The sequence below is a fragment of the Lepisosteus oculatus genome, chromosome 1 (genome assembly GCF_040954835.1).
Source record: "Lepisosteus oculatus isolate fLepOcu1 chromosome 1, fLepOcu1.hap2, whole genome shotgun sequence".
In the NCBI taxonomy this organism is placed as follows: Eukaryota; Metazoa; Chordata; class Actinopteri; order Semionotiformes; family Lepisosteidae; genus Lepisosteus; species Lepisosteus oculatus.
In genome coordinates this window covers 46,124,226-46,152,062 of record NC_090696.1, presented here as the reverse complement: position 1 = coordinate 46,152,062, position 27,837 = coordinate 46,124,226, and the positions used below count along the sequence as shown (strand labels likewise).

At 33.5% G+C, this 27,837-nt stretch overlaps 1 protein-coding gene across 1 annotated transcript in view; it reads right to left on the bottom strand.

Annotated features, from left to right (window-relative positions):
- Positions 1 to 27,837, bottom strand: part of tbc1d19 (TBC1 domain family, member 19) — a 57,235-nt gene that overhangs the window by 17,930 nt on the left and 11,468 nt on the right. Inside the window, exons 5-14 of the mRNA XM_006629650.3 lie at positions 27,448 to 27,522; positions 24,784 to 24,847; positions 21,580 to 21,626; positions 19,412 to 19,522; positions 18,794 to 18,866; positions 13,120 to 13,158; positions 9,917 to 10,029; positions 7,352 to 7,426; positions 6,709 to 6,771; positions 236 to 320 (exon numbers count right to left, since the gene is read on the bottom strand). Of these exons, the coding sequence (XP_006629713.1) occupies positions 236 to 320; positions 6,709 to 6,771; positions 7,352 to 7,426; positions 9,917 to 10,029; positions 13,120 to 13,158; positions 18,794 to 18,866; positions 19,412 to 19,522; positions 21,580 to 21,626; positions 24,784 to 24,847; positions 27,448 to 27,522 (745 nt within the window). The remainder of the gene's footprint in view (positions 1 to 235; positions 321 to 6,708; positions 6,772 to 7,351; positions 7,427 to 9,916; positions 10,030 to 13,119; positions 13,159 to 18,793; positions 18,867 to 19,411; positions 19,523 to 21,579; positions 21,627 to 24,783; positions 24,848 to 27,447; positions 27,523 to 27,837) is intronic.

Below are 27,837 nucleotides of genomic sequence, written 5' to 3'. Positions count from 1 at the left end.
ATTTTGTTTGAATGTTAAAATCAAGTGCTTATAAACACAAGGGATTCATTGACCTTCACATCTCAGAATAAGTGTGATAGACATCCCCTGATGTATAGAGGTGGAGAAGGGGGCTAAAAGAGTGAAAATAAACCAGTCATTTTAAATTAAAAAAAATTAAACTGATTTATCTTATTTTCCTTTGTTCAAAATTCAAACAGAGAATTAAAATCCTCAAGGCATGAATTTAATTTACCTCGTATGTAGGATTTGGGTGGAGTGGCACTGTTGTAACTAAAATGTTCCAAAACCATGGTGTCTCGTGAAAAGCAAAGTAATACCTGTATTCACAAAAAAAAAAGTTATGATTTATAGAACTAAAAAAGTAAACTACTGAAAAAGAAACTTGCAAACAGTTTGTCAAGTGATCTCACTCTCAACAACATTTCTCACAACCAGACCACATTCAATAATTCTGACAGTAACAAGGCCCCTTTAATTAATCTTAATCTAGTGGGGAATAGCTATATCTTTTATTGTTCCAGATTTAATTTAAATCATGTCCTTTTAAAGCGTGTTTATACAATTATTAACTTCTGTTGGAAGTTATAATTCAACCAAAATACCAAACACTGAGCACCTGATAATTTTAGAAAATCTCTTATCCTAAAGAACAACATATCTTAAAAAATTGAGCTAATGTAAATCAATCAACTGATCAGCATCAGCATTCAGAATTGAATTTCAAAATCTAAGCAAACCCAACCCATTTAGAAAAAGATGTACACAAAGAAAAGTAGTCCCTACTATCTCCAAAACAAATAGCAGTTTTTCTGAACAGCAAAAAAAAACAAATATAGTGCCGTTAGTCTTAGTTGAATGATGGATGAAGAGACTTAATACCTAGAAGACGGTCATAATGATGTCTGTCCAACATATTTATATTAACATTTACTTGCAATAATTGCATTTACTTTTAAAGCAAAATATTTATTTTTAAGTAAAATGTATTTCACTTAGGCGTTGCATAATATTTTCGACTTCTGTATAATATTATCTGAGGCAGTCACATCAGTGTACAAAAATAAAAATACTATATCCTCTAAACCAGCACATATTTTTGTAAAAGTGAAAAAGAAAACAAATCTAAAAATAATTAAATATTAACCATTGCCATGATTTAGTTTAATTCATTTTAAGGGCTGTGAATCATGCTCACTAGATTAATTGAATTACACAGTAAGACCACAAGAAGTAAACACAGTACATCACATTAATAAAAAGCTGCAGAACCAGAAATATATCATCTCATGCAAACATTTCCCATTTTACTTAAGTTTAGTTTTCCTCAGCCAGCTTCTGCTCACAAATATTAGCTTTACAAAGTTCTATTAGGAGGCCTTTAAAAAAATCAATATTTCTAAGTGGTCTCACATGCTTTATCATTTGACACCTGGAGTCTAAAGCTAAATTATTCACTTTACATAACCTGTGAAATGTTTACTGATCTGTTAACTATAGACAAAACTTTCCTTTAGGATGACGACAGGCCTTGGTGACAGAGATGCAAACCAAAGCACCCAAAGCAGTGAACACTACTAAACTGTAATTCACAGAAGAATTATATTCTACGAGAAAAAATCCAAACTAAACTTTACAGACTTCAAAAGTTTTTTTTACATTAGAAAGACAAAATTACATGACAGTGACAAAGTCAATCTGGGGGACTTCAGAATGAAAACTGAAAAAAAAAGAGGACACAAGTGGGAACTATGTAGAAGTGCATTTAAAATTGATAACAGGAGACACTTTACAAAAAGTCATGTTGAAGCTGATACCCTCACGTATAAATGAAATCCTTGGATCGGTTAACTACTAGAACACAAAAAAGGCTGAATGGACAGAATGGTCTCTCGATTGTAACTTTTTGTATGTTGTAGTCACCCTCTCCTTGCATTAATGACTTGGTCCCACACATTATTTTCTGGACTGTCCACAACTACAGTAGACTTTGACACTGTTTTCTTGAAGTCATGCCCCGATAATCCTAGCCCTGTGTGGTCTTGCATTGTCCTGCTGAAAAATTGATGTTTATCACAACAGTTTGCTGGAAGAAAAAAACAGTTGGCTCAAGGATTTGGCTTGAAGGCTGCCCTCAGTCTGTTCCGTAAGGCATTTTTATGTTAAAGGATAGTACTCTCTATATCAGCATACTTCCATCACTACACTGGTTAACTTCAACAAAGCAACCGTCAGCATTACATCCCTGCATTTTTTCCATCAGTTCTATCAAGGGCAAAAATGGTTTTCATAACTGAATCACTTTCTCTGCCTCTGCTTCAGATATTCTCTGACTCACACAAGATGGCAAGTTTTGTCTCTGAGAAATCAACATTACTGCTGAACAACTCTAAGTGAGTAGATGGTTTTAATACAGGTGGCAAACTACAGTTCAGTCATTCTGCTAAGACTGTACAGTACATGTTGATTCTTCCTCTCATCCTGCAAGTACTGCAGTCTGAAAATGATTATGCAAACGCATCAGACAGATGTGGCCATCTTTGGCTAATGTGATGCCATGTGGTGCTACAATGCTCCTCTTACAAAATGTGACACAATGCTAGCTGTATGTATAGCAATTATCACCTACAAGTACTCTGCAAAAATTCCTGACCTAAGAGAAATAAGAAAAAAGTGCCAAAAAATCGAAATATTTCATAAACTAAATGTCTTTATTTGCATTTAACAAATGTATGGGAGAATTATTTTAAAGAAACTATTACAATATTATATGACTGGTCTTTGCTAAAAACACTGTATCTCAAAATGTGATGATAAAACTCTAAATAAATCTCTGATTCTCTAATACTCTCTAAAACAGACTGAATAAGACAGACATCACACATTATTATTTATAATAAGATGATGAGTAAAGCTTTCCTTCCAAAAACATTTATATTTGTTTCTAAGTATGAAATATAAAATCTCATCTCATATTTGGAAATATAATATACATACATACATTTTCTAATTGCCTCATCCAGTTTAGGGTCACAAGGGAGTAGGAGCCTATCCCGGCAAGCAATGGGCACAAGGGCAGGATACACACTGAACAGAACACCAGTCTTTGGACTATAGGAGAAAACCTGAGCACTGAATGGAATCCCACATGAACAAATGGAAAACATTCAAACTCCACACACCCCAGGAATTGAACTCAGGGCACCAGCGCTACAAGGCAACAATGTTAGCCACTGCTCTGCCCTATAAAATACATTTGTAACATACAGTATATACAAATATAACAAGTTTTTTAATCAACATGAGCCACTCAGTTATTTTAGGAACTTCCATTAGCAAAAAACACAAAAAAAACTATGTGAAGACATAGTAACAATGAAGAGATGGATTGTGTATGCTGTTTTTTAGTTTTATTCTCTGCCTCTTCTTTTCACGTATTGGAATTGTTCTGATACACATGGGGTTCAAGAAGAACATGGAGACTCAAAATAACACATTTTTTAAAACAGATTTTTCAAAAAGAGTGTTGCAATGGCATAGGAAGCTAGTAACAGTTTTTGTGTGAAGCATAATCAAGTATAAAAGCTTATTACATGGCTCATCCAGCAGACCCATTCACTCAAGATTAAAGAGAATCTTCAAGGCTGGTACAGAAGAACAGAAGTCTACTTAGAAGCTCAAAAGAGAAACTGTGCGTGAGCTTTGCATTGTGGTTTTGATTATTTTCCTCATTAAATAAATTAATACTAGTTTTGTACTTTATAGCTACACTTCTATGTATTTTAATTGGACCTTCCTATAGAAAAAATCACTGCTACAGCACCCCAAACCCTGGGTCTTTCACCAGTAAAAAAGAATGCTTGCATTTCCAAATTTAGAAGGAAAAATGAATATCAAAGATCTAAGCACATTGTGATTGGTCATATCTAGGTATCTTCCTAATCTTATTTCCAATATAAGATAATATTTCTTTAGCACTCCCCTTGCTAAAATTAACTTTAAATAAACTAATCTGGAAGAGTCTTGTTTTAGCAAAAAATAGTTAACATAACCATAAGAAATGCTGGATTAAACTGTATAACTCAAGTAGTAAAAATCCTCAAGAGCATTAACAAAATCATTACTATGGACTTCTTCACAATCAACCATGAAACAAATCATAGGTTTTAGAATGTCCTTTTACAGTATAGTGCATTTCCTGCAGTATATAGTTTATGGGGAAATTTTGGCTATTTTTTGTTAGCCTAAATGGTAAAAACTGCATCAGGTTTTTACACCCTACTCTTATGTTAAAGAATGCAAACCACATTTTTTGTTTAAATTTAGAGCACAGCAAGATATAATAGCTCTCGCAAAGGTACAGTATTTTAAATGTGCCTTATCATTCATATTCATAATTACTTTAAAATGAGAGGGATTAACATTAAAATGAACAGTGTTACTGTTACTTGAGGTTACTGTAAAATGCAGAAGAAAAGGTACTCTCATCATTAATCAGCATGATGAGACACTTCAACAAGTTTAAGTATAAGCAATTATCATTCACATCCAAGTAATCTCAGAGATGTGTTCAGCATTCCAGACATTATCAGATTATAACATATGGTATAAAGCCTGCCCAATATAAATATTCATAGCTGTTCAAATTTCATAAACTCTAAAAACAAATGGTTTATTTCCCATAAAACAGGAAAACTACCTGTTTTTTTAAAAGAAATGCTTACAGGGCAATCAAGAATTTTTTTTTTTTTTCAATATAAAAAATGATCAAATCATGTTGAATTTATATGTAATGTAAAAGGACCACATCAACTGAAATGATGTGGCAGTCTGTTTTATAGAACATTACAGTAGGTTAACACAGCTTAAAAATGTGAATGACAAAAGTTAAACAATAATGTGTTACAAAAATTATCTGTGTAATCAGGCAATAAATATTCAAATTGTTGCACTTACAATCATGACTAAACAGTATGCCAATAAAAAATGTTTATAATCAAATTTTATCAGTATTATGCCGAGTTGTCCAAGAACACAAATACAGACACACACACTGTCTTTCAAACATGCATTTAAAGATTTTTTTTAAAGATGCTTTTACCATAATGATTATTTTTCACATTATGTAGTTTTGCTTTACTAGAAGAAAATAAAATGCATTTTTCAATGCTATATTTACTGATTTTGTAAGCATGTCAGTTCAAAGACACATCTACAAGCAAAACTAAAAAGCCACATCTAAAAAGGATAAGTATTACCCCTATTAAATAATTATCTGTGAAATATATTAGAGTGCTGCCTGTCATTGATTTTGACATTGAAATTCTATTATCTAAAAATGAGGTTCAGAAATGTGAGAAAAATTGAGCTGGAACAAATGCAATAATTTGCTAATGAATACGACCTCAAATCAAACTTGTTTAATAGTCACCTAAGAAAGTATCAGAATGTAATATATTCAAGTAGGGACATGTATCAGTGTACAAGCTGCAAAGGAGTAAGTAGAGGTTAATACGCTGGCTATCAAAAGTATTCACCACCTTTGGACTTTTCAACATTTTACTGTGTTACAATATAGAAACACAATGTGTTTAAATGGGATTTTTTTGTCAGAGTGTTTTCTGTCAATTATTCGCAAACACTCTCAGTTAATATGATTTCATATTGTAACACAATAAAATGTAAAAAAGTCAGAGGGAGTTGAGTACTTTTGATAGCCACTGTACCTTAACCTTAAAGTTACAATTTAAGTAGAATGAAATACAGTAATTTAAAAAATGTTTCAACTTCAAAATATATTTTTGTTGAAACTTGTTTTGGAGATAAAAATAAATACACTAAGTTATCCTGTAATCAAACAAAAACTGGATTCCAAATGTATTTTCCTAATACTGTACAGAAATCTCATCTCAATAAGTGTGTGAGCTTGTGCCATTTTTATGGTTAATTTATTGTTTGGGACTCAATTTAATCATTGATCATCCACATTAATAACTACCAATCACAAAACAAGAAACCATTACTGATATAACTGTGAAAAGCTTAATTGAGTCTAACAGCATTTATAAGAAGAATGAAAAGACATAACCAAAGAATAAAAATGGACAAGACTTATCTTCAAACTATCAAAATCAATAAAACCTTGGAGACATGGCAGCCAAAGTGATAGCAATCCTTGGCTGGTTATCTCAAAGAGGAGTAGAAGAAGAGCAGGATATTCCATGTCAAACATTCATGTGGTGGCAGAGAGAATAGTAGTAGTAAGAACACAGATTACTTATTTTAATGGTTTTATTATTTACAGAATCATCACTACTCCTTTCCCTCATTAATCAAATTCACTATTTATTGTGAATGTGAAACTATTAATGAGCTCTTTCAGTACTTTTAAACTCTAATGCTACTCCTCAATATTTAGAAATATTATAAACATTAAATCTGTATTCCCACTGGTAATCTGATTCTTAACTAAAATAGCATTCTTTTCTATTTTGTGGAATCATGTGCTATTTTAGGCATAAATGAAAAACTAGATGCACCAAAAAAATATTTATATTTTTATCACAATTAGCTTCTGTTTGCTTCAAACATTTTTAAAGTAATTAGAAATCAAAATCCAGCACTATTGGATTAGTATTAGACTACACTACTTGGAGACTACACTACTTGGACTAACTGAAGTGATGAAGCAAAGAAACAAGTACTTACCTGATATAAGTAATCTTCAAACACAAAATAGTAATCATCGTTACTGGCTGTCAGTTTAACATCCTGTTAAAAAGTGGTTTGTTCAGAAACAAATGTAAATATACATATTTGAGACTGAATATATCAAGTCCAAAGGAATGAGTTGCTTTGTCTAATATTTAAAATGTTTATATTTTTATGCTCATTGAAATGTTACTTAAAACACCAACAATTAAATTCGATGGATGAATAAACTACCTTAACGACTGGATAAATCATACTTCAAACTAGTTCATGCATGTCAAAATGTTTCTATTGCCTACACTAAACTAAATGTTTTGAAACACTAATACTATCCTTTTTTAAATTTAATTCACTAAATTTTGTCTGGAGGACAAAACAACACATTATACTGGTTCTACAAGACAGCATTACATTTTCTATAAGGATTTTCTAAATTATATATAGTATCCTTACAGTTGTAAAACTCTTTGGCTTATTAATAGTTACAGTAAATATCTGTTTGTTATATATAGTAGTTAATTCCCTCTAAAAGAAAATTTTAACAAATAGCAAGGACCCATTTCAACAGTGATTCACATCTTAACCTCTACAAACAAATTGTATTTGGGAAATCTAATACTATACATGCATGGAGCCATACCTTGTATATTAGGTTGTCAACTAAAAGGTCATGATGGACGACACCAGATTTCAATTGCTCATAATACATTATATCCTGTTAAAGAAACATACCAAAAATAATCACCATTTATTAGATAACAAGTGACTATTATGCCAAATCAATGTGATTGAAAACAAACTACTGTGCAAGAATATTTTTGAAAGAAATGCATTTATTTTCTCTTAGAACACTACCTATCTCGACCCATTAAAACATTAATGGTACTTTTTATTTTGACATTTATGTAGTGATTTCTACCAGTTATGTTTATAGTCACACAATGTTTGGAAGAAACATGTCTCTTCAGTTCAAAGTGAGACAGCATATATATAAACACTGTGTTCTGCAACCACATTCAGCAGAGATTAGATACACAAAAACTCTTAATACAGAAACAAAAGCAATTTCCCTGCTCACTGAACAAAACATAAGGGATTTTTAAAGGGACAGGAAACCCAAGTGGTTGATAATGTTGATAATGAACCTCTGTGTCTACTGACTGAAAGAAACAAATAATGGAAGTACATACAACAATTCAAAATTAGAAAATTGCATGGATTTTTTCTTGGGTAAATGCTTTTGTTAAGCTTAGCAGGAAAGTTATAGAATATTGAGTAGAGTGAAAAATATTCCAGGCAAGTAAGATTGATATACTACAGTTACATTTATAAAAACTAGTAAATAACAGTTGGTTCAATTAACACTGGACATAGACTAACAAAAATAGCTTTACTTAATTTTTGGGACATTCTGCTAAAGAGCCAGATTAATGTATTGTTTATATTTCTCAAATTAAAGTGTCATCTACAATATTTTTTTACATGCTGACAAACAGAACCTAACACAGAAATGCCAAATAGCTTCCTGTAACTTTAACTTGATTCCTGACTAACATAACAGCAATTTTTGCAAAGTTCTCCATTTAATTTTGTGAAACCTTTCACATTGGTTTGTTTTACTATACCAATACTTTTCAGAATAATAGTCTGTGGTGGTCACAATGTAATTTGTAAAACATGTAGTAGCTAGGGGACTTTAACAAACTGACTGGTTACTGAGGAAAAAAGAAAATGTTTTTTTTTAGTATTCTATTCTATAGATAATTATATATGAGTTGTAGTACTGAGGTAAATATATATATATTATTCCAAAGATGGAAAATAAAATAGATCCAATTATTAGGAACCCCCATTTTATATTTACTCATTAAGATTATTTCTGGTCTAACTGTGTTCAGCAATTAGCATAAACCAAGAAGCTTCTACAGTGAAAATCTGGGTTTGTATAAACAATCTGAAAGTTCAAGAAACGTTATGACATTTTGTGTGCATCATATAACAACTTGAAAACATATTACCAAGGTGCTGCTCAATGTAACATTTGCAGGGCCGAACTTCCAAAAAAAAGGGCAAATGTTGCTGACTGGTGGTTACACAATTTCAGAAGACACCGCCATTTACCACACATGGAGTTAACTGGTGTTAAGATAATTTTGCTAAATTGCCTTATGTTTGATTACATTAGCATTTCAAAGCTAAGACAAGTTATACTGGTTCTATAAACATCATAGTGAATTTATAGCCAAGATGCAACTTGGACTCTCTTAAAAACATCAGATTAGTGGTCTATTATTTATCAAGTTAAAGGCAGGTCTGCTAATCTTCATCTCAGCAGCACTGTTGGCAGTCCTTGTTTCCATACTGATTAAAAGAGAGCAGCAAATGAGGAAATTATAGTACCTACTGGAATATGCTGTAACATATTGATTCTTTAAGTATTTTAAATATCCACAACAATAGGATTAATTAAAAAAATTATTAACTAAAAATAGCAAAACAAATAACTCATGTCAAAAGTTGTCATTTGTTCTAAATATTCTGAAATGTTGTTAACAAAATAATCACATTAATAAATGCGGACAAAAGATGAAAAAGACCTTGAAGGTCCTTGAAGGTCTTTGTCTTTACTGTCTTTACTGTAGCTTGGCTGTCAGAATAAACAAAACATTCTCGAACACTGAGACTGTTCTATATGATAGCACTTGTTCAGAAATATCCTCAAATGAAGTACCTATGGAAAACACTGATATAATATTTAGAACATCATCCTAATGGTCCTGTCTTGTATGTTGCTATCACTAACATAAAGCTAAATCTATAAGATTTTGTACAGTTATTTTTTGGTTGTATAACAACTTCTAAACTGAGTTTTAAAAATTACTATCAAGTCCTTTTCCCTTAATTAAGGAAGCTCATAAAATAGCAAGTGCAGTTCTTTCCATTTAGGTGTATCTTCACAAAGCTAAAATATCCCTTATTAACTAGTATATATGAACAGATAGATCTAGTGTCTTGAAAATGTATGATGATAATATCCCATTTTGTTAAATAACAAATGATGAAATACAATTTTAAAGTTATTTACAACAAGATCAAGGTTGATTTTGGCATATTTTTGTGTTTATTGTCATTGATTGATTTGATATGCAATATCAATGTTGTAATGGTGTCGTAAATAGGTTCACTGTGCATGCTGAAATCCTACCTCTGGCTCATTGGTAACATTGAGAATCAATGCCCAAAGTTCTGCTCGCAGGCCTGTGGGGCAGCCCTGTCGACTGTACTGCTCAGCTGCAGCACTGTCTTGCTCTATTAGAACTGAAAGAAAGGTAATACAGTTTCAATCTACAGACAAGGAAATATAAATATAGGATGAGTGTACTTAGCTATAAATTTCTGGTCAGACGTCACTTGAGGAAATAGATTGTTAAGGTTTTTCCACAAAAAAAAGCTTACATTCCATTCTGCTACCATAAAACTTGTATGACATGTTTGAATCTTACAGGAACACGATGTTAGTCAAATCATGAGGAATACAACCAATGCAAATACTAATTAAGATGGTGATATAATGGCAATCTGTAAACAATGTTAAAGACAATGCTGGGTAAAAGCAAACTATATTTTATTAACTCCAACAAAATTAAATCCTCAAATGGAAGTTATCTATAAGCTGAATATATTGTGAAGGAACATTCTGAAACATAACTTTATAAGAGGAACATAAAAAGGGTCACAGATGAGAGGAGGCATATTGGCCCTCCTAGCCCATTTGGTAGTTAGTAGTTAATTGATCCAAGGATCTCATCCAGCCATATCTTGAAAGAAGCCAGGGCATTGGCATCAACAATATGGCTTAGTAGCTTGTTTTATACCCTCAAACGTCAACTTTTTGGTTGACTTTTTCAATATCTTTAAGGTTTTTGAAAACAGGTCTTCTCAGTTCAGGACTAAAAATGTTCACTTCATTCAGCCTGTCAGTGTAAGACATTCCTTTAAGCACCAGAACCTATAGGTTGCTCTTCTTCCAGAGCAGCAGTATATTTTCTATAATGTGGTCACCAGACTTGTAGGCAACATTCTAAATAAGACCTTACTAGTGCATTACACATTTTTAATATAGAGTAACTAACCTGGATTCTAAATTCTACACTTTTACTTACATATTCCAGTCATTAACTCAACTAAATCTTTTTTAATTTCATTTTGCCTAAATTGGTCATCTGCAAACTTGACTAGTTTACTATTTAAGAATCTGGGTCAATGACTGTATATAAATTAAGAAAAGCAGTGGTCCTAGTACAGATCCCTGTGGTAATTAACTAATTACATAATTGAGATTTCACCCCTTAACAGTACTCTCTATTTTAAATTTGTTAAAGATTTTTTAGAACAGACCACTAACTGAAGGTTACTGTCCAAATAAAAAAGCTAAAATTTTTATCATGGGTGTATTACATTATTCCACAAATGGCAGTGCTTAAAAACCAATACCTCAGCTTTTAACAGCAAACTAATGGATGAATGTGTAGTGCTGGCTCTGTAAATTGTCTCTTTAGGACTTCACTCATCCTTAAAGCTCTCTTTGGCATTTAAGACAAGCTTTGGCCTATGCATTCTTGCTGGAGAGACACCTTTACTTACTCAACTGGAAGAGGTTATGAAATCTGAAAAAATATACAACACAAGGACCTATTCAAAAGTTAAACACAGTGTAACAGTCTTTCCTTCTCTATTCTCACTTGTTTTCTATTGATTCTATCATGTAATTATTCTGATTTTTTTCTTCTTTTTTCTCTCCCTTTATGTATTTCAAATTATGTTAAGATTTTGTTCATTTATTATGTATTTTTGTTCTATGACTGAAAACTCTGGCATTGGATGCAATTTGTTTACATATTATGAACTAAAGTTGTGATCGTGATCAAATAATAATTTTGTTTACCGGAATTTGTGCAAACCAGTTAGGTTGTTTTTCTACATATTAAAAAAGTTTGCTGTGTAGTTTACTATTAAGTGTTCCCCGACAGTTACATCTCTTATTTGTTGTCTAAATTTGTTTCAATTCACTGATCAAAAACAATACAACAACTCCTGTCTAAAATTTCCCCAATTCTAGGCTGTATTAAGTTATTTGATTTCTACATCCGTGGTTCTAATTCACAAAAAAAGTTTGATATAAGCACATTAGGAACCTGTCCAATGGATAGCAACAATTCCTTTATTATTATTTTTGTAGATCTTAAAAAATTCCTGCACTTTATGCTTTCTTCACATTCTCCATGAAAGGTACAATTTCTTATTCCAAAATTACATCTTTGACTATACTACACAAACAAAGAAAATAAGAATCCTAAGTAAACATTGTTATGATATAGTTGCTCAGGATGACAGCTGTGTCTATCGGCAGGCAGGCAATCCAACTGCATATGCTCTGCGATTTCCAGAGATTGTGAGAGGTTGCCGAGAATAAAGGAGGAAAAATGGGGGAGAGAAGTTCTAAAAAAGCCAGCAGGCAGAGAAAAAGACTGGTTACACAGGCAGGAAAATGAGCCATTTCAGGAAGAACAGGGTTTTTCTAGGTTTTGTTCGTAAGAAACAGGAGATGCCAGGACAGATCAGTGTGTAGCAATCCCTGAGAGCTCAAATGACAAAGTGTCTTCCCCATGACAGTTTAGGTCTCTTATAGATAATCAGGGTTGATTAAATGAGGAGCCGGCTTTGTACAGTAGATGGAGGGGTGAATTGGCACGCAAACAATAATAATTGGAGCCCAGTGAGGAATGTGTTAGTTCGGGAGAGAACTACATTCCCACATGGCTACTGTGGGCTGTGAGCCGCTGCATGGCTGGGCATGACAAACATATGTTGGAATAGATTAAAGGCTACAAACAAGAGGTAGTCTCATGTAGTTTGTTTTGTTGTTCATATCAGCCTTTATTATAATCTTACTTTGTGATCAGTTTCACTTATACTTAAAAAAGACACAAGACATTTTACTTCTTCATCAATCAACATGACCCTTAGGACATGGCTGAAGGCTATGAATATTGTATAGCAAAGTAAATACTGATTCATTCTTAAACTTGCCTGTAAGCATAAAACAAAGTCAAATGGCATAAAACCATTCAACCACCTATCATGTCATCTATCCATTCTATTTATTCATCTATCCATTTTCTAGGAGATTTATCTAATACAGGGTTGCAAGGGAGTCACAGCCTATTCCAGCAAGAAACGGATGAAAGCTGGGATATACTATGGACAGCGTATGTCTGTGGACAGAGGGAGGAAACTGCTCCAAAACCACGTGAACACAGTGTTTCATTTTGCACTTTCTACACAAAAAATGCTCTCAAACGCTTTATCATATAAAGTTTCTTTTTTTTTTCAGTTTGTTCATCTTACCTTTCTTTCCAATACTAAAGTGTTCACTTTCAAACATATCTGTAGATACAAAAAGAAATGTAAAAAAGAGAGTAAGAAAAAATATTTGACTCATATTCATAGCTAGAAATCAGATCATTTATTGTGTGTTTATCACAAAGAAAAAAAATATCATTTTATAAAAACAAATATGTTGTCAATTTCCTTTCACCATACCGACAGGCACACTGTTAGAACTAAGACAAACCTGGGTAACTGGCCAATTACTCAAACTGCTGATTAGATTAAAGGCACTATTACTGTTGTTATTATAAAGGTCACTTAAGGTGCTGGAGAGAAAGAGAGGAGAAAAGAAGAGCCACCATACAGTCAATCTGCATGACAGTTGTGCTTTGATTCATTTACTGTTTATACACAAGTTAACACCCATGGTCTACATTTTTCATTTACAAAATATATTTTATTTTGGAACAAATGTCTAGACTAGAGCATATAACATAACAGAAAAATAATCAATAAAAAATTGAATGAATCTGGTGAAACACAACTCATTTCCTATTAAAATGGAAAAGAAGGTAAATTCTCAGTAGCTTACAAATTTTGTTATTTTATACAAACGATATGTAGGCTGCATTGCTTTTACTGTATTTTCAACAGATAGAAAACAATAGCACCTGCAATATACAGTGGTGTGAAAAAGTGTTTGCCCCCTTCCTGATTTCTTTTTTTTTTCATGTTTGTCACACTGAAATGTTTCAGATCATCAAACAAATTGAAATATTAGACAAAGATAACACAAGGAAACACAAAATGCAGTTTTTAAATGAAGGTTTTTATTATTAAGGGAAAAAAAACAACTAAACCTACATCACCCTGTGTGAAAAAGTGATTGCCCCCTAAACCTAATAACTGGCTGGGCCACCCTTAGCAGCAACAACTGCAATCAAGCGTTTGAGATAACTGGCAATGAGTCTTTTACAGCGCTGTGGAGGAATTTTGGCCCACTCATCTTTGCAGAATTGTAGTAATTCAGCCACAATGGAGGGTTTTCGAGCCTTAACCGCTTTTTTAAGGTCATGCCACAACATCTCAATCGGATTCAGGTCAGGACTTTGACTAGGCCACTCCAAAGTCTTCATTTTGTTTTTCTTAAGCCATTCAGAGGTGGACTTGCTGGTGTGTTTTGGATCATTGTCCTGCTGCAGAACCCAAGTGCGCTTCAGCTTGAGGTCACGAACAGAAGGCCGGATATTCTCCTTCAGGATTTTTTGGTAGACAGCAGAATTCATGGTTCCATTTACCACAGCAAGTCTTCTAGGTCCTGAAGCAGCAAAACAGCCCCAGACCATCACACTACCACCACCATATTTTACTGTTGGTATGATGTTCCTTTTCTGAAAAGCTGTGTTACTTTTACGCCAGATGTAATGGGAAACACACCTTCCAAAAAGTTCAACTTTTGTTTCGTCAGTCCACAAAGTATTTTCCCAAAAGTCTTGGGGATCATCAAGATGTTTTCTGGCAAAACTGAGACGAGCCTTTATGTTCTTTTTGCTCAGCAGTGGTTTTCGTCTTGAAACTCTGCCATGCAGGCCAGTCTCTTTCTCTTTCAAACGTAAACTTGACATATTTCTGCAAACTTTAGTGCACAGTTACTATTTATTTGCTGAATTGAAAAAGATTGAAAAAAATAAAAGAGTAAATGTGTCATGTGCAAAAGTTTGGGCACCTCAGTACTTAGTAACATCCCGTTTGGCAGAAATCACAGCCTCCAAACGCTTCTTGTAGCCAGCTAACAGTCTCTCTATTCTTGCTTTAGGAATTTTTTCCCACTCTTCCTCGCAGAACACTTTTAGTTCAGAAATATTCTTACGTCATCTTGCATGCACTGCATGTTTGAGATCAACCCACAAATTTTCAATAATATTCAAGTCTGGGGACTGTGAAGGCCATTCCAAAACCTTAATCTTTCACTTCTTGAAGTAGTTCATGGTTGATTTTGAGGTATGTTTTGGATCATTGTCTTGTTGTAATATCCAACCTCTTTTCATCTTCAGTTTCTTCACTGGATGTGGGACATTAGCTTCCAGGATTTGTTGATACTTAGTAGAATCCATTCTTCCCTATACCTGCACAATACGTCCTGTGCCACTGGCTGCCACACAACCCCAAAGCATAATAGATCCACCCCCATGCTTAACAGTTGGCAAGGTGTTCTTTTCTTCAAATGCTTCTCCTTTTCTCTCCAAACGTACCCTTGGTGATTGTAGCCAAATAATTACATTTTTACTTCATCAGACCACAGCACTCGGTTCCAAAACACCTCTGGCTTATCTAGGTGTTGTGTTGCATACTTCGGATGTCAACTTTTGTAATTAGATCAAAGGTAAGGTTTAGTTCTGATGACTCTTCCATGCAGATCATGTTTGTGTAAGTAACGCTGCACAGTGGACCGGTGCACCACTACTCCCATGCCAGCTAAACCTTCCTGCAGGTCCCTTGCAGTGATATGGGGGTTTTGTTTTGCATTCCTGACCAGTCTACGAGCAGTTCTATCTGAGATCTCTTGATATCTTGGTCTTTCACATCTTGTCTTGACTTTAACAGTTCCCCTTTACTGACATTTCTTAATGACATTTCAAACAGTGGAAATTGCAAGCAGGAAGCATTAAGATAGCTTTTTATAATCTTCCCCTGCTTTAAGAGTCAATTATCTTTATCTTCTGATCCTCAGCTGCTTAGAGGAGGCCATGGTTGTTGAGTGTAAGCACAACACCCTGAGAGGTTCGAAAAGTCAAATAATTTATTAAGCTCTGGCCTTAATTGACTTAGATTAAGGCCTAACGAGTCAATTTAGTACTGAGACCTTAAAAAAAATAACACGAGCTGATCAGAAACTTTTGCACATGCCACATTTACTCTTTAATTTTTTTCAATCTGTTCAATTCAGTAAATAAATAGGAACTGTGCATTACAATTTGCATAAATATGTGAAGTTTAAGTATGTTAGCTGCAGAGGTTGTATTAACTTCTTTTCACTTCGAAAATCAACAAAATATGTGATTTGGCTTTTGCATACAACTGCATACAAACTTTTGCATACAACTGTACATGTTAGGACAATGTCATGTGTTGTGTTCTATCCCCCCTCCCCCCCCCCCATTTCTAATTTCAGTAATTATATTTAATGGATATTACCACATAATTACATATAAATCTTACCTGGACAAAATATTAAAATGTTTAAAAATTTTGTTCAAAGAAATATAACATGCAAATATTTTAAGTGGAAAGCAGGTAAGCTGCACATTTTATTTCAAAAGAATGCAAAACAATTTTTTCCTGTGTTTTATACAACCTTAATCTCTGATTGTGTGCAAATACAAATGTTAATGTGTCCACTAATGAAGCAATGGCTGTGGTGAACTGCAGAATACAGTATGTCAGCATGTGTACCTCTCTTTTTATACTTTATAACAGTCAAGTCATCTTTGCTGACTCAGAAGCCTAAGAGTAACATTTTGGGGATTGGCAATGCGGCTTTACACCATGTTTTTTAGAGCACATAATTATTATACAAAGAGCTACTATTCTCTGAACTGTAGTTTGGAATGATTTCTTCTTGATTTTTAGACTGAATTTCCCCTGTAAGTTTAAACTGTCTAGACTAGCTCAATCAATGTTATTCATCCATTCAGATTTAAATAGAAAGCACTCTCTTAACAAATTCATTGTAGCAGCAAGGCATATTAGGCATATTATACTAAGAATTAAGTGTTATCAGAGATTTCTATTCATCTTTCTTCTTTCTTAATCATTCTTTCTAGGGCTTCATTGACTTTAGTTAGTCTATTTCTGCCAAGACAGGTCAATGTTCACTGTCAATTACCCAAAGGAAAATCTGCCGGCGAGGAACCTGTAGGGAACCAGAACTATACCTGGTAACATTCCAACCAATCAGCTCTGATCTCATACTTTATAAGCTAGCACACAACTATTTGTGGTTGGTGAACAAACTGATCACTCTTCTCTGCCCAACTGTACCCATAACTAATTTTGATTAATGAAGTTTTCATTCAGCTTTTTTATTTATATTGTTTCATTTCGAAACACATCGTTTGCTTTCACTTCTTCTTGTCAACATCCTAAGAAATGATAACATCATTAATTTTAATTCTTTGTGATAACAAACTGCTTGCGTGGCATGCAAGAACTCCACCACTGATCCCAAGCATTACTCTGCTTGAAAGAGCTAAATTGAAAACTACAAACCTTTCATTTTCCATTATGCTACATAGAAGCATGGTATATAATATATAAATATATATAAATAACCATTAAAACTGCAGATGTTATAATTGCTTACAGAGAAAGTGAATGCAAACAAAAGTGGTTTCAAATTAAATAATATGAATAAAAACCACTAAATGAAAATGTGTAAAAAATGACTGAGAAACACAATCAAAACAGCACATTATAAATAAAACATTTATAAGTACTTACATAACTTATGTTTTTTAAAGTACATGTTGTTATTGTCTTTGAACTTGAACCTTGCAAGCATTCACAGGAAATATTGTTGAAACCAACATGTCACATCTTTCCCAAAATAACCACAGAAAGAGGTTTTAAAATTTTTGATGGAGAAAATGTTTATGAAGAAAGAGGAATACTGTTGTTCTTTATTTTCAGCTACCATTATCATTTTAATTTAAAAAATGCTTAGAAACATTTTTTTTTATTTTCAGTTACCAAAATTTCATTTTAGTTGCGATTCCATATTAATATATTCCATATTAAGTGGATTTAAAGTAGGGCAATTGATTAAATGAAGATCCTGCCCAAAAGTGCCACCTATCAATCTTCTTTGGCCAGTGAAGATTCTTTGGGTAGTATGATTTGGCATGCAGAATCACACTGCGGTATGGTGCAGCCAGCTCATCACTCTGAATGGCTGCATGTGTATGTTCAGTAAAAGTAATAGCCAGGCCAAGCCTAGTTTCTCATTATCTCACTTGTGACTCAATACAAGCAGCAGACATATGTGAACATACTGTTTTAAAGGCTAAGTTCAATGACGTTAACTTCTGGCAGAGCTGTTCTCAACAATCCTAGGCAAAGCACTTGTCCATTCTCTCTGTACCGGGACACTCCCAGCACAGAGTGAGCAGCTGTCAAGTCGGACCACAAACAAACCCAGACAGCTTCGTCTTCTCAGCAGAAAGTTGAACTCACTCTTTGAATATGAAACTTCTATATTCATTTTCTGTTTTGTTACGCATGTCTTTGGTATAAAATACAGTACATGGAATTTTTTGGAAGACTGTAAATTATGATGTTTGATTGTTTTCCTATCAGTCATTAAAATACTCTTCTAATTTACTGTTCCAATGTTTCTAATTGTTATAGTAAATTAAAACACTCATATCACTACAATATGCACCCACCACATTCTTTATTGTCTTAATAGAAAACGCAATGTTAAGTGTTAAGAAACAAAAGGCAGATCAGTATTCAACAAATGCCATCAAAACAGAGCAAATCAAATCAGAAAAAAGAGAAAACCGGACTCCAAGCACAATGTTAAAGGTGTTTAATTGCTGGCTTGGCAGAAACCAATATAAACAAATGCACCTAAGCCTTCAGATATTCTAAGTAAATATCATTCCTGTAACAGCTTATCCTTTGAACTAACCTGGAAGCACATTGGTGTGGTCATCAATCCCCAGCTGCCCACTTGTCAGATCCAATTCTGTGAAGGCTTCTCTCTAAAAATATTTAAAATGAGTTTTTATTAAAGATAAATTTACATATACTAAAATACATTATATTAAAAAATAATATTGCACTGTGGATACACAGCTGAAGAACACATTTTCTCTAGAACACCTTGAAATTAATTACTTTTTTAATTTACATTTTGTAAAAAACATTAAAACTTTAATTTTCTTTTTCAGTTGTACACATTAATTATATGGATCAGGGTATCAGTAATGAATTAGTTACATGTCCTGAAAATACAATAAACGAATATTTCATAATATGTTTACTGAACAGAATACAAAGGCGTAACTGAAAAAAATAACGGAAAGCCAATTTTGCACCAATTCTAGACAATACCTTTTTGCACAGAGATTAGTTAATACACTAGAGTTGAAGTACTATTGTAAATGTAATATTGCTTAGGAAAATGACAAGCACATACTTTATAGACTTAACTCTGTTTCCAAAATTAACATTTCTTATGTTCTCAGGTTCTGTCAAACACAGCATAAGTTGCATACATTTTCAATACCCATTTACAAAAACCCACCAGCTCTGGGATATCTTTAACATTCAGTGGAACCTGGATCAAACTCCAGTGACTTTTGGAGTTAGCCTGATCACTATTATCGCAGTTTGGATTTCGGAGGCTGATAAGCACCTGAGGAAACAACACAAATAAACACAGGGCATAGTTGCTTTTTACATTACCTAATAAAATAGAATATCTTAAATATGAATAAAAACAAAACAAACATACTGTAGCAACAATCAAAATTGTTTATAATTGAATACGACAGACACAACCAACTCAACTCAGGTTACATTCTTCCATTAAAAGAAAACACTACAGTAATTCAACAACTTAATAAAGAAGTTATAAACAGTTTAACTTTAGCATGTTGTGTTGTGCAAGCAATCATTTTTTTGTGTTTGTACAGTATGCATAAAAAACAAATTTAAGAAGGATTCCAAAGAGAGCCCATCTAGATTGTCTTGTTGCTAGCATCCAAGTGATCCAAAGATCTTATCAAGCTTTATTGAAAGAAGCCAGGGTATGAGCTTTTAAAACATTACTGGGTAGCTCTGTTCCAGCAACGCTTTGTGTAAAGAAGTGCTTCCTGCGAACCTAGCTACTAAAAAACAAACAAGCTGTGTAGGCCAAATGGGCGAACACCTAGACATCTGAAAATTGCCTGTGGAAGAAAATAAAACGCATTTATGAAATATAACAATATCAAACAAGTCTGGGAAAGAAGTGTGCAAAGTATTTAAGGTCATCGTGGGATACAATATTTCTAAAACATATTCTACTATTTATTGGATTTAGATTAATTTTTACATTACAAAGTAGCCTAACAATTTATATACTGAAAGGCATTAAAACACAGCTAATGCTATGGGTTTAAAACTCTTTTGCTGCATTTTAATAATTCTCAGTATAAATAATGAAGCACAACGTAATTGTCATTTATTAAACAGCAAATTTGAAATGATTTATCCCAAAGTTAAAATTTGTTTTACTACATGTAAATTTTATTTAGAAACTAGCAAAGTCAATATAAAAAGCACATTACAGTACACAGTTTCCTCTAGATGTATTCATACCCAATATAAAGGGAACAAAAACACTACATTAAAGCAAGATTTCCACAATGTAGCTTCTTTTAAAAGAATCATCATGTTTTCTGGAATTCACTTATGACCTATTCAGTCGTTACTTTTACAGTATAACATTTTTAGAATTTCTTTTAGCACGACATACAGTATATAGTATGTTATGCAATGTGTAGCTCATTCTGTGTTTTTGTTTCCTTTTTATTGAGGGAATGAATAAACCTGATGGGCACTGTACGTACTAAGCTGCCAGAAATTATGAATGACCTTTATTATACAGATATGCACCATTAATTAAACATGCAATACCAAATTAAATTTCTTTCCTCTGCAAAGTGTAACAAAATGACTGTGAAGGCAAAAATTTGAATGTCAGAGTAACAATGTGATATGCCACATACAGCATTCCACTAAACTTGAATTTGAGGACACTTGTTCAATATGACAGATTTCAAATGTAAAGTAAATACATAAAGTAAAGATAGAGACATTTTTTAGTGGCAAAAGACTCAGAGCACTGCATAACAAATGTCACACAGTAGATGTTAGGTAACTTCAAAGTGTGATGTGAACCATTATTAAGTTTGAATAAAATCATATTGGATGGTATTATGGTAATATACAAGAAAGTGGACACATCTACACTTACAGTCCTTTTCATTCTGAATACCTAAAAGAAAATGTCTGATGTGCCATAGAAGCTGAAGTCACATAAAGTGATAATTTGCCAGTACTGTTTTGCATGCTCCAATATCGTCACTGTCAAAATCTCATTTACAGTACAAGACGTGAATAGTTTCTTCATGTTCAGACATTTCTAGAATATTGCTTGCTTTCTCATTCCCATCTATCATTTCTCATATCAAACTAAGTTACGCTTCTACTAGAGAAGATAATCTTAATAGCTAAATATGTTTCCTCAAAAAATGTAGGTTTCTTTCTGTTAAGAATGAGTAAATAAGTACATTGAAGTTGGTTATTATAGGAAATATAAAGCATGTTTGTATATCAAAATATTGAATAGATGCATGGAAATACTACACGCACATACAGTATAAATGTTGCTCATGTGAATGTCTAAACAGAAAAAAAAATCCTTACCTCTAGAAAATCTTTAGGAGCATAAACAGGCCTAAAATGACTTAAATCTGTCAATTTAAAAAGAAAAAGAAAATGAAATATTTTATTTTCTTCAAAATCATATATTTTATTTTGCAGTGTTTTTGCAGTTAAGAATATCAATAGGTAAAACACTGAGATAAACTAAATCAAAATGCTACTCGTCTTCAGCATTTGAAATTATCCATCTAGACATTTTCTTCAACCTATTCAGGATAGCAGAGAAGCCAGAGCCTATTGCGGCAATCAACAGGTACAAGGTAGGGCAAACCCAGAAGATAATGAACCTACCAGTATGTCTTTGGAAGGAAACCAGAGGACCCACACGAACAGAGGAGGACATACAAACTCCACTTAGATAGCACCACTGGAATTGAACTCAGGGCTCCAGCACTATGAGGCAGCAATGCTAACTGCTGTTGATATTTTAAATATTTGTTTTACAGTGAAGAGCAATCTAATCTCAGGGAAGAAATATGTTTAAAATGCGGTTACATTAAACAGTTACTTTTCTTGTAATGTCTTTACTTAGTGTATATAAATTCCAGAAATGTAACTTGGAGTTCTTACCAAAGAAATAATCGGTCTGAAAATGAATAAGGAAGCAATAGCTACTGTAAGCTACTATAACTAAGCAGTGAAGAACAACAGGATTATTGTTTTAGGCACTGTGCATCAAAAGGATTATTCTAAAACCTACCATCTGTTTTACCTTGGCAGTTAAGGTTGTTACTATCTCATTCATAATTAAGGTTTATTGTAAAGACAGGGGCATTACCATTACTGAAGATAACACAATAAAACAACCTTATATTCCATGTGAATACACTAAAAAGTATGCAAAAAAATATAATTTGGCATTAACTTTGGTTAAATTAATAACTTCTGGCATAACAATTTAGGCTTATTAAAAGTTTAATTATGTTTTATTCAGTTTTCAGATGTTTAAAGTGTTAGTATCTGACATCATGTTTTGTAATAAATGTGTTGTTGTGTCAGTAATTTCAGTTATACTGACGTCTGGGAGCAATTTAAATTTGGGATGGTAACCTAGTGGTAACGTCCAACCTTATAAACTCAACAGAAAATGGCTGGGCCTCATTTAGATGCTGTCACTAAAAAGAAGCACACTTTACAAGCTAAGATGTGAATTCCAAATATTCCAAAATTTGCTGTTTTCCAAAACCCATTTTCTGTAAATGTACACAAGGTCTAAGAGGATACTTTATATAAATGTAAGCAATCAAACTGCAGTGTGACAAATTTTCCAGTATTGATGTTGATATTGGTATGGTGGCACCCTCACACAAAGGTTAGCATTGGTGTGGACGGGTGCTGTCTGCATGAAGTTTATATAGGTTTTCTCAGGGTTTTCGGTTACAGCCCACAGTCCAAATACTGTACATAGTGGCAGGTTAACTGGCTTCTGGTAAAACTGGCCCTGGTTTGAGTGTCTGTGTGTGCCCTGATGGAATAGGCTCTGGCTCCCCTGTAACTCTGTATTGGATACAGAAAATGGATGGATAGATATTGATTATACCTTAAATTATACCTTTTATAAAAGAATGTCAAATAATTAAATTTCAAATATCCTTTATAATTCATTAGCATGGTATAGTCAATCATTAAAAAGTGGAAGACATACAGACACTGTCTAGATGATGCTATTCCTTTAAAGTAAGCAACTGGGCACGAAGTAAACAGGTTAGGGATGCCACTGTGAGACTGAGAAAGAGTTTGAAATCTGTAACTCCTGATTGTATCTAAGATAAGAACATAAAAAGTTAAAGATGTTAGTAGACCTATTTCACCCAATCATATCTTGAAAGAAGCCAGGTTATCCATTTTAAGAATGTGATTTTGAAGCATATGTCTAAATACATTTGCACAGCCTTGCACAATAACTTGATATTCTAGTCTTTTCTTGAATTGTTTTTTTTTTTTAGTTTTCAAAAATTAAGAATCTGCTTTGGTCTTCTACTTAAGGAGAGAGATTAAACAGCTAGTGATTAAATAATACTTTCGAGGAGGGATTCAGATTTAGAGCCATTCACTCATAATCCCACAAATGTTAGCTTCACACCATTGGTTCCTCAGCCAAGAACACACACCAAATGCCTGAACCTGTGGTTCCTCTCGTTCTGAGCTGGATTACTGCTGCAACAACGCATCATCAGTAGGGTAAAATGAACCTGTCTCATGATGGATCTAAAGCCAGCTCACAATCCCAATCAGTGAGTAAACAAAAGCTTGATTATGAAATATTAAAAGAACGGTCGCTTTAACAAAGTGTTGCCTTACTCCAGAGCCAATTCCTTTTATTTTTAATATTCCATAATTAATTTAATCTTCCAAGGAATGACTTTGTCACCACATTTGTTTGCATCTAACATCAATAGCTTTGAAGTATTCATTTATAATGTATATGTTTTGTGGCAAACTTTTAAATCATTACATCTAACTGTTCCAGTAATAATACAGATGATTAAAACCGAAAATGCAAGTCAGAAATAAAACCAAAATTGTGGCAATTTTCAAGAATAATATTTTGATTCACTTTGTACATTTAACAAAATATGTATCAATCACCATTAAAGTCTGTATTTCTAACAGCAGTAAAGCAGTTTTGATGTACTTTTCAATCTCTGCAGGGCCACCTAATTCCATTCTCATCCTCTAAAATAACATTGGTATTCGTTTACATTTTAGTTACACAATCATGAACAAATGTTTGCATACCCTTTTCAAATCACACCGAGTATAAACTGCAACCTATGCAAAAATATGCGTCTGTATAAACATAAGGTAACATATGTCAGTAGAACAATGGCTCACATATGCACAGACACTAATTTGACATTTAACAAACGATGGAACAAGTAAAGGCTAATTCCACACTTAAAAGTAAAAAGAAAAGCCACAATGTTTTGGCTGTTGTGCTTCCAGCTGAAAAAGTCTCAGCCAAAACTACCTTTACTTGTTCCTTTGTAGCCAATGCTGACTGATGGAGCTCCCTGCTTGAGCCATTTAACAATAGTCTTTAAAATCCTGTTTGGATGGGCATTATTTAGTTCTATAAAAATGCATCTTAACAGAATATAGGTACAGTATGTTATGTTTGTTTTTTGTTATAAAATGCATCTTTCAGAAATGTAAGATACATGCAGATATTATAGAATATATTACCTGGCTCATCAGTTCCCATTTCATTCCACTTGCTTAATAGTTCTTTTTGCTCACTTACAGGCCTCTAGGAGAACAATCAGTTAAAAACTCATGAATTAAGCCTAAAGCCTTATGCAGAAATTACACACTTAATGCAACATTGTTTTATGAGAATACAACTAAAATTCAACTGTAAAGTCATTGCAGATCCAGTAAAATTAAATGAATTCAACACTTTTAATTTTTATTAACTCAAACTGGGTTCATTAAGGAGCCAAAGCAAAACTTATATACCGATATACTGAAAATTCCAACAGACATTTAAAAAATCACATCTTCATTTCTATTAATAAAGATGCTCAGTAAAAATTCATACATGTTTAGGTTAATTTTAGTTACTTTTTTTATTTCAAAATAACAATAAGCATATTCATTTTTAATACAAAAATATGCTAAATCACACTGAATAAGTTAAAGTAAACTGGAAGAGAAACCTGACAGCTCATTACAATTTCAAGAAAATGCAGCGCCCTCCAGATGGAAAAGAAACCCTAACCCCAGATGAAATAGGAACAAAAAACTTCATATAGCACAATGAGTTCTTGTTATTACTTCAATAATTATAACAGCATTGCACAGAGCAAATCCAAATTTGTCCAAATTAACTGAATTACTGAAGTATTCCTTTTAAATAAATTTCAACAAAAACAAGTTTGTAATAACATTATGCTCTTTCGAAGTGCAATGCATGTTTCCAGAGAGGTTTTCTTTTTATATAATAAAATGTAATACATGGAAAACATTCAGTCGTAGCAGTATCACCACGGTTAAGTCAGTGAGTTCTTCAAATGGTGTTCGAAGCCAAATAGTTTTTGACTGCCAAAAGTGTGGGAATGGTTATATAAGAATCTACAAAAAGCTGAATCTACTATTATCTACTGTAGTGTCCATTTAAAAATATTTAAAGGTTCTGGTTTAGTTATAACACTGCCAGGAAAAGGATGCACTTTAAAACCAAAGGCAACAATTGGTTATCTCCAATACACACTGGCATCTTCAGGATAGAAAGTGTTAAAAATTAAATAATAATAATACATCCCTACATTTTCTAACTACCTTATCAAATGCAGGGTAGTCGGGAAGCCTGAGAGCCTATCCCAGCAAGCAACAGGCGCAAGGCACAATGCACCCTAGACAAGACACCAGTTCATCGAAGGGCACACACAGACACAAACACAACCAATTTTCCCAGAAGCCAGTTACCCTAACAGTATGTCTTTGGACTGTGGGAAGCAATCCATGTGAACACGAGAAAAATATACAAACTCCACACAGATTGCACTGCACGAATTGAACCCGGAGCCCCAGCGCTACAAAGAAGTAATGCTAACTATTGTGCCAACGTCCCATCCTACATAATAATAATCTAATTATAAAAAATCACATAATAAAATATTATGGGGTCTAAATATAACAGGACATTTCTCAGACACACTTAGTTTTTCTGCCAAGAAATTCAAGCTTGCCAAAAATGGACAAATTCAAGATGTCAGTTCACTAATTAACACCAAGGTGCATTAAGGATTTAGAGGACTTTTGCTAGATGAATGTTCATGCACATCCCCTCTAAAGTGCCAGAACCTCATAGTACACTAGTGAAGGTTTTTTAGTCAGTGTAGTCCCTGACACTAAAGAACAATTATATTAAGATTACCGTGTAATAATTTCAATGTTTTAAGGAAGTATCACTTTCCATTATCCAATATGAAAATCTATTTCTTATTTGATGTTTATTGTTCGTATGAATACGTTTTGAGGGCATTGTATCCCTTATGTCCACTGTGTCTTGAACAAAAATGCAAAATGAATGAAGCATCACTCTTACTTAAATCACTTATGGCAGTTATGCATTTTAAGAAATAAAATTCATTAAATTCAAACTCTGCCTCTCTGAGCCCCAGTCACAGTCCTCACAGATGGGACAGCAAGACTAAATCCTGAAAACTACAGAACTTCATCCGTACTTAAACTGTACTGTACTGTACTGTAAAAAGGCACCATCCTTCGGATGAGACGTAAAACCAAGGTCCTGACTCTCTTAGGTCATTAAAGACCCCAAGGCATTTCTTAAAAGGGTAAGGGTGTAACCCTGGCGTTCTGGCTAAATTCCCCATACCAATCATGGCCCTCTTATGATCCCCATCTATGAATTGGCTTCATCTGTCTGTTCTCATCCCCACTGATAGCTGATGTGTGGTGAGCATACTGTCACATTCTGGCTGCCATTGCATCATCCAGGTGGATGCTGCACACTGGTGGTGGAGGGGATCCCCATTACCTGTAAAGCACTTTGAGTGGAGTTTCCAGAAAAGCGCTATATAAGTGTAAGGAATAATAATAAACTCTCTCCTGTTACCTAGATTAGGCTTTGGATCCTTTTGGATACTTTCTCCTATTGGTGTTTTTCTTTTGAACTTTTCCTTATCTAATGTTTCTTTATATTTTTATTTTTATATGTATTTTTATTCCTTTTCCATTTTCATCTTATTTGATTGAATATCATCCAAGCCCTGCCAACATATTGATTCATGTATCATCAAGCTCATCATTTGTAAAGCAAGTTGTTGTATAGGGTGGTAAAATGATTGATTGATTTGTTGGTTGATTGGTTGATATCAAACATACCTTTCGAGCCAATGGGACGCCTAACTCAGTGCACATGCTGTTCAAACTCTTGAGGATACGCTTTTCCCAGCTCGCCTAAGGAAACAATATAGGAAGACATTAGAATTAATCGGATTGTGCAAATACACATAAAAACATGGAATGAAAACAATTTAACTTACTGTACTGTATTATCATCAAGGTGTAAATAAAATGCATTCTAAATAATTATTGTTTTTCAGTTATGAAATGATACAGATATGTTTCAGACAAATGTGTTGTAAACCTTTTTTATTGGAACTGCCAGTTACTTATGTTTTTTATCCCTTCTCGATGTGGAATGATTGTGAAAGACTCAGCTTTATGTGTATGACTCCTGTACTGCTTGGGGAGAATGAGGACATACAGACA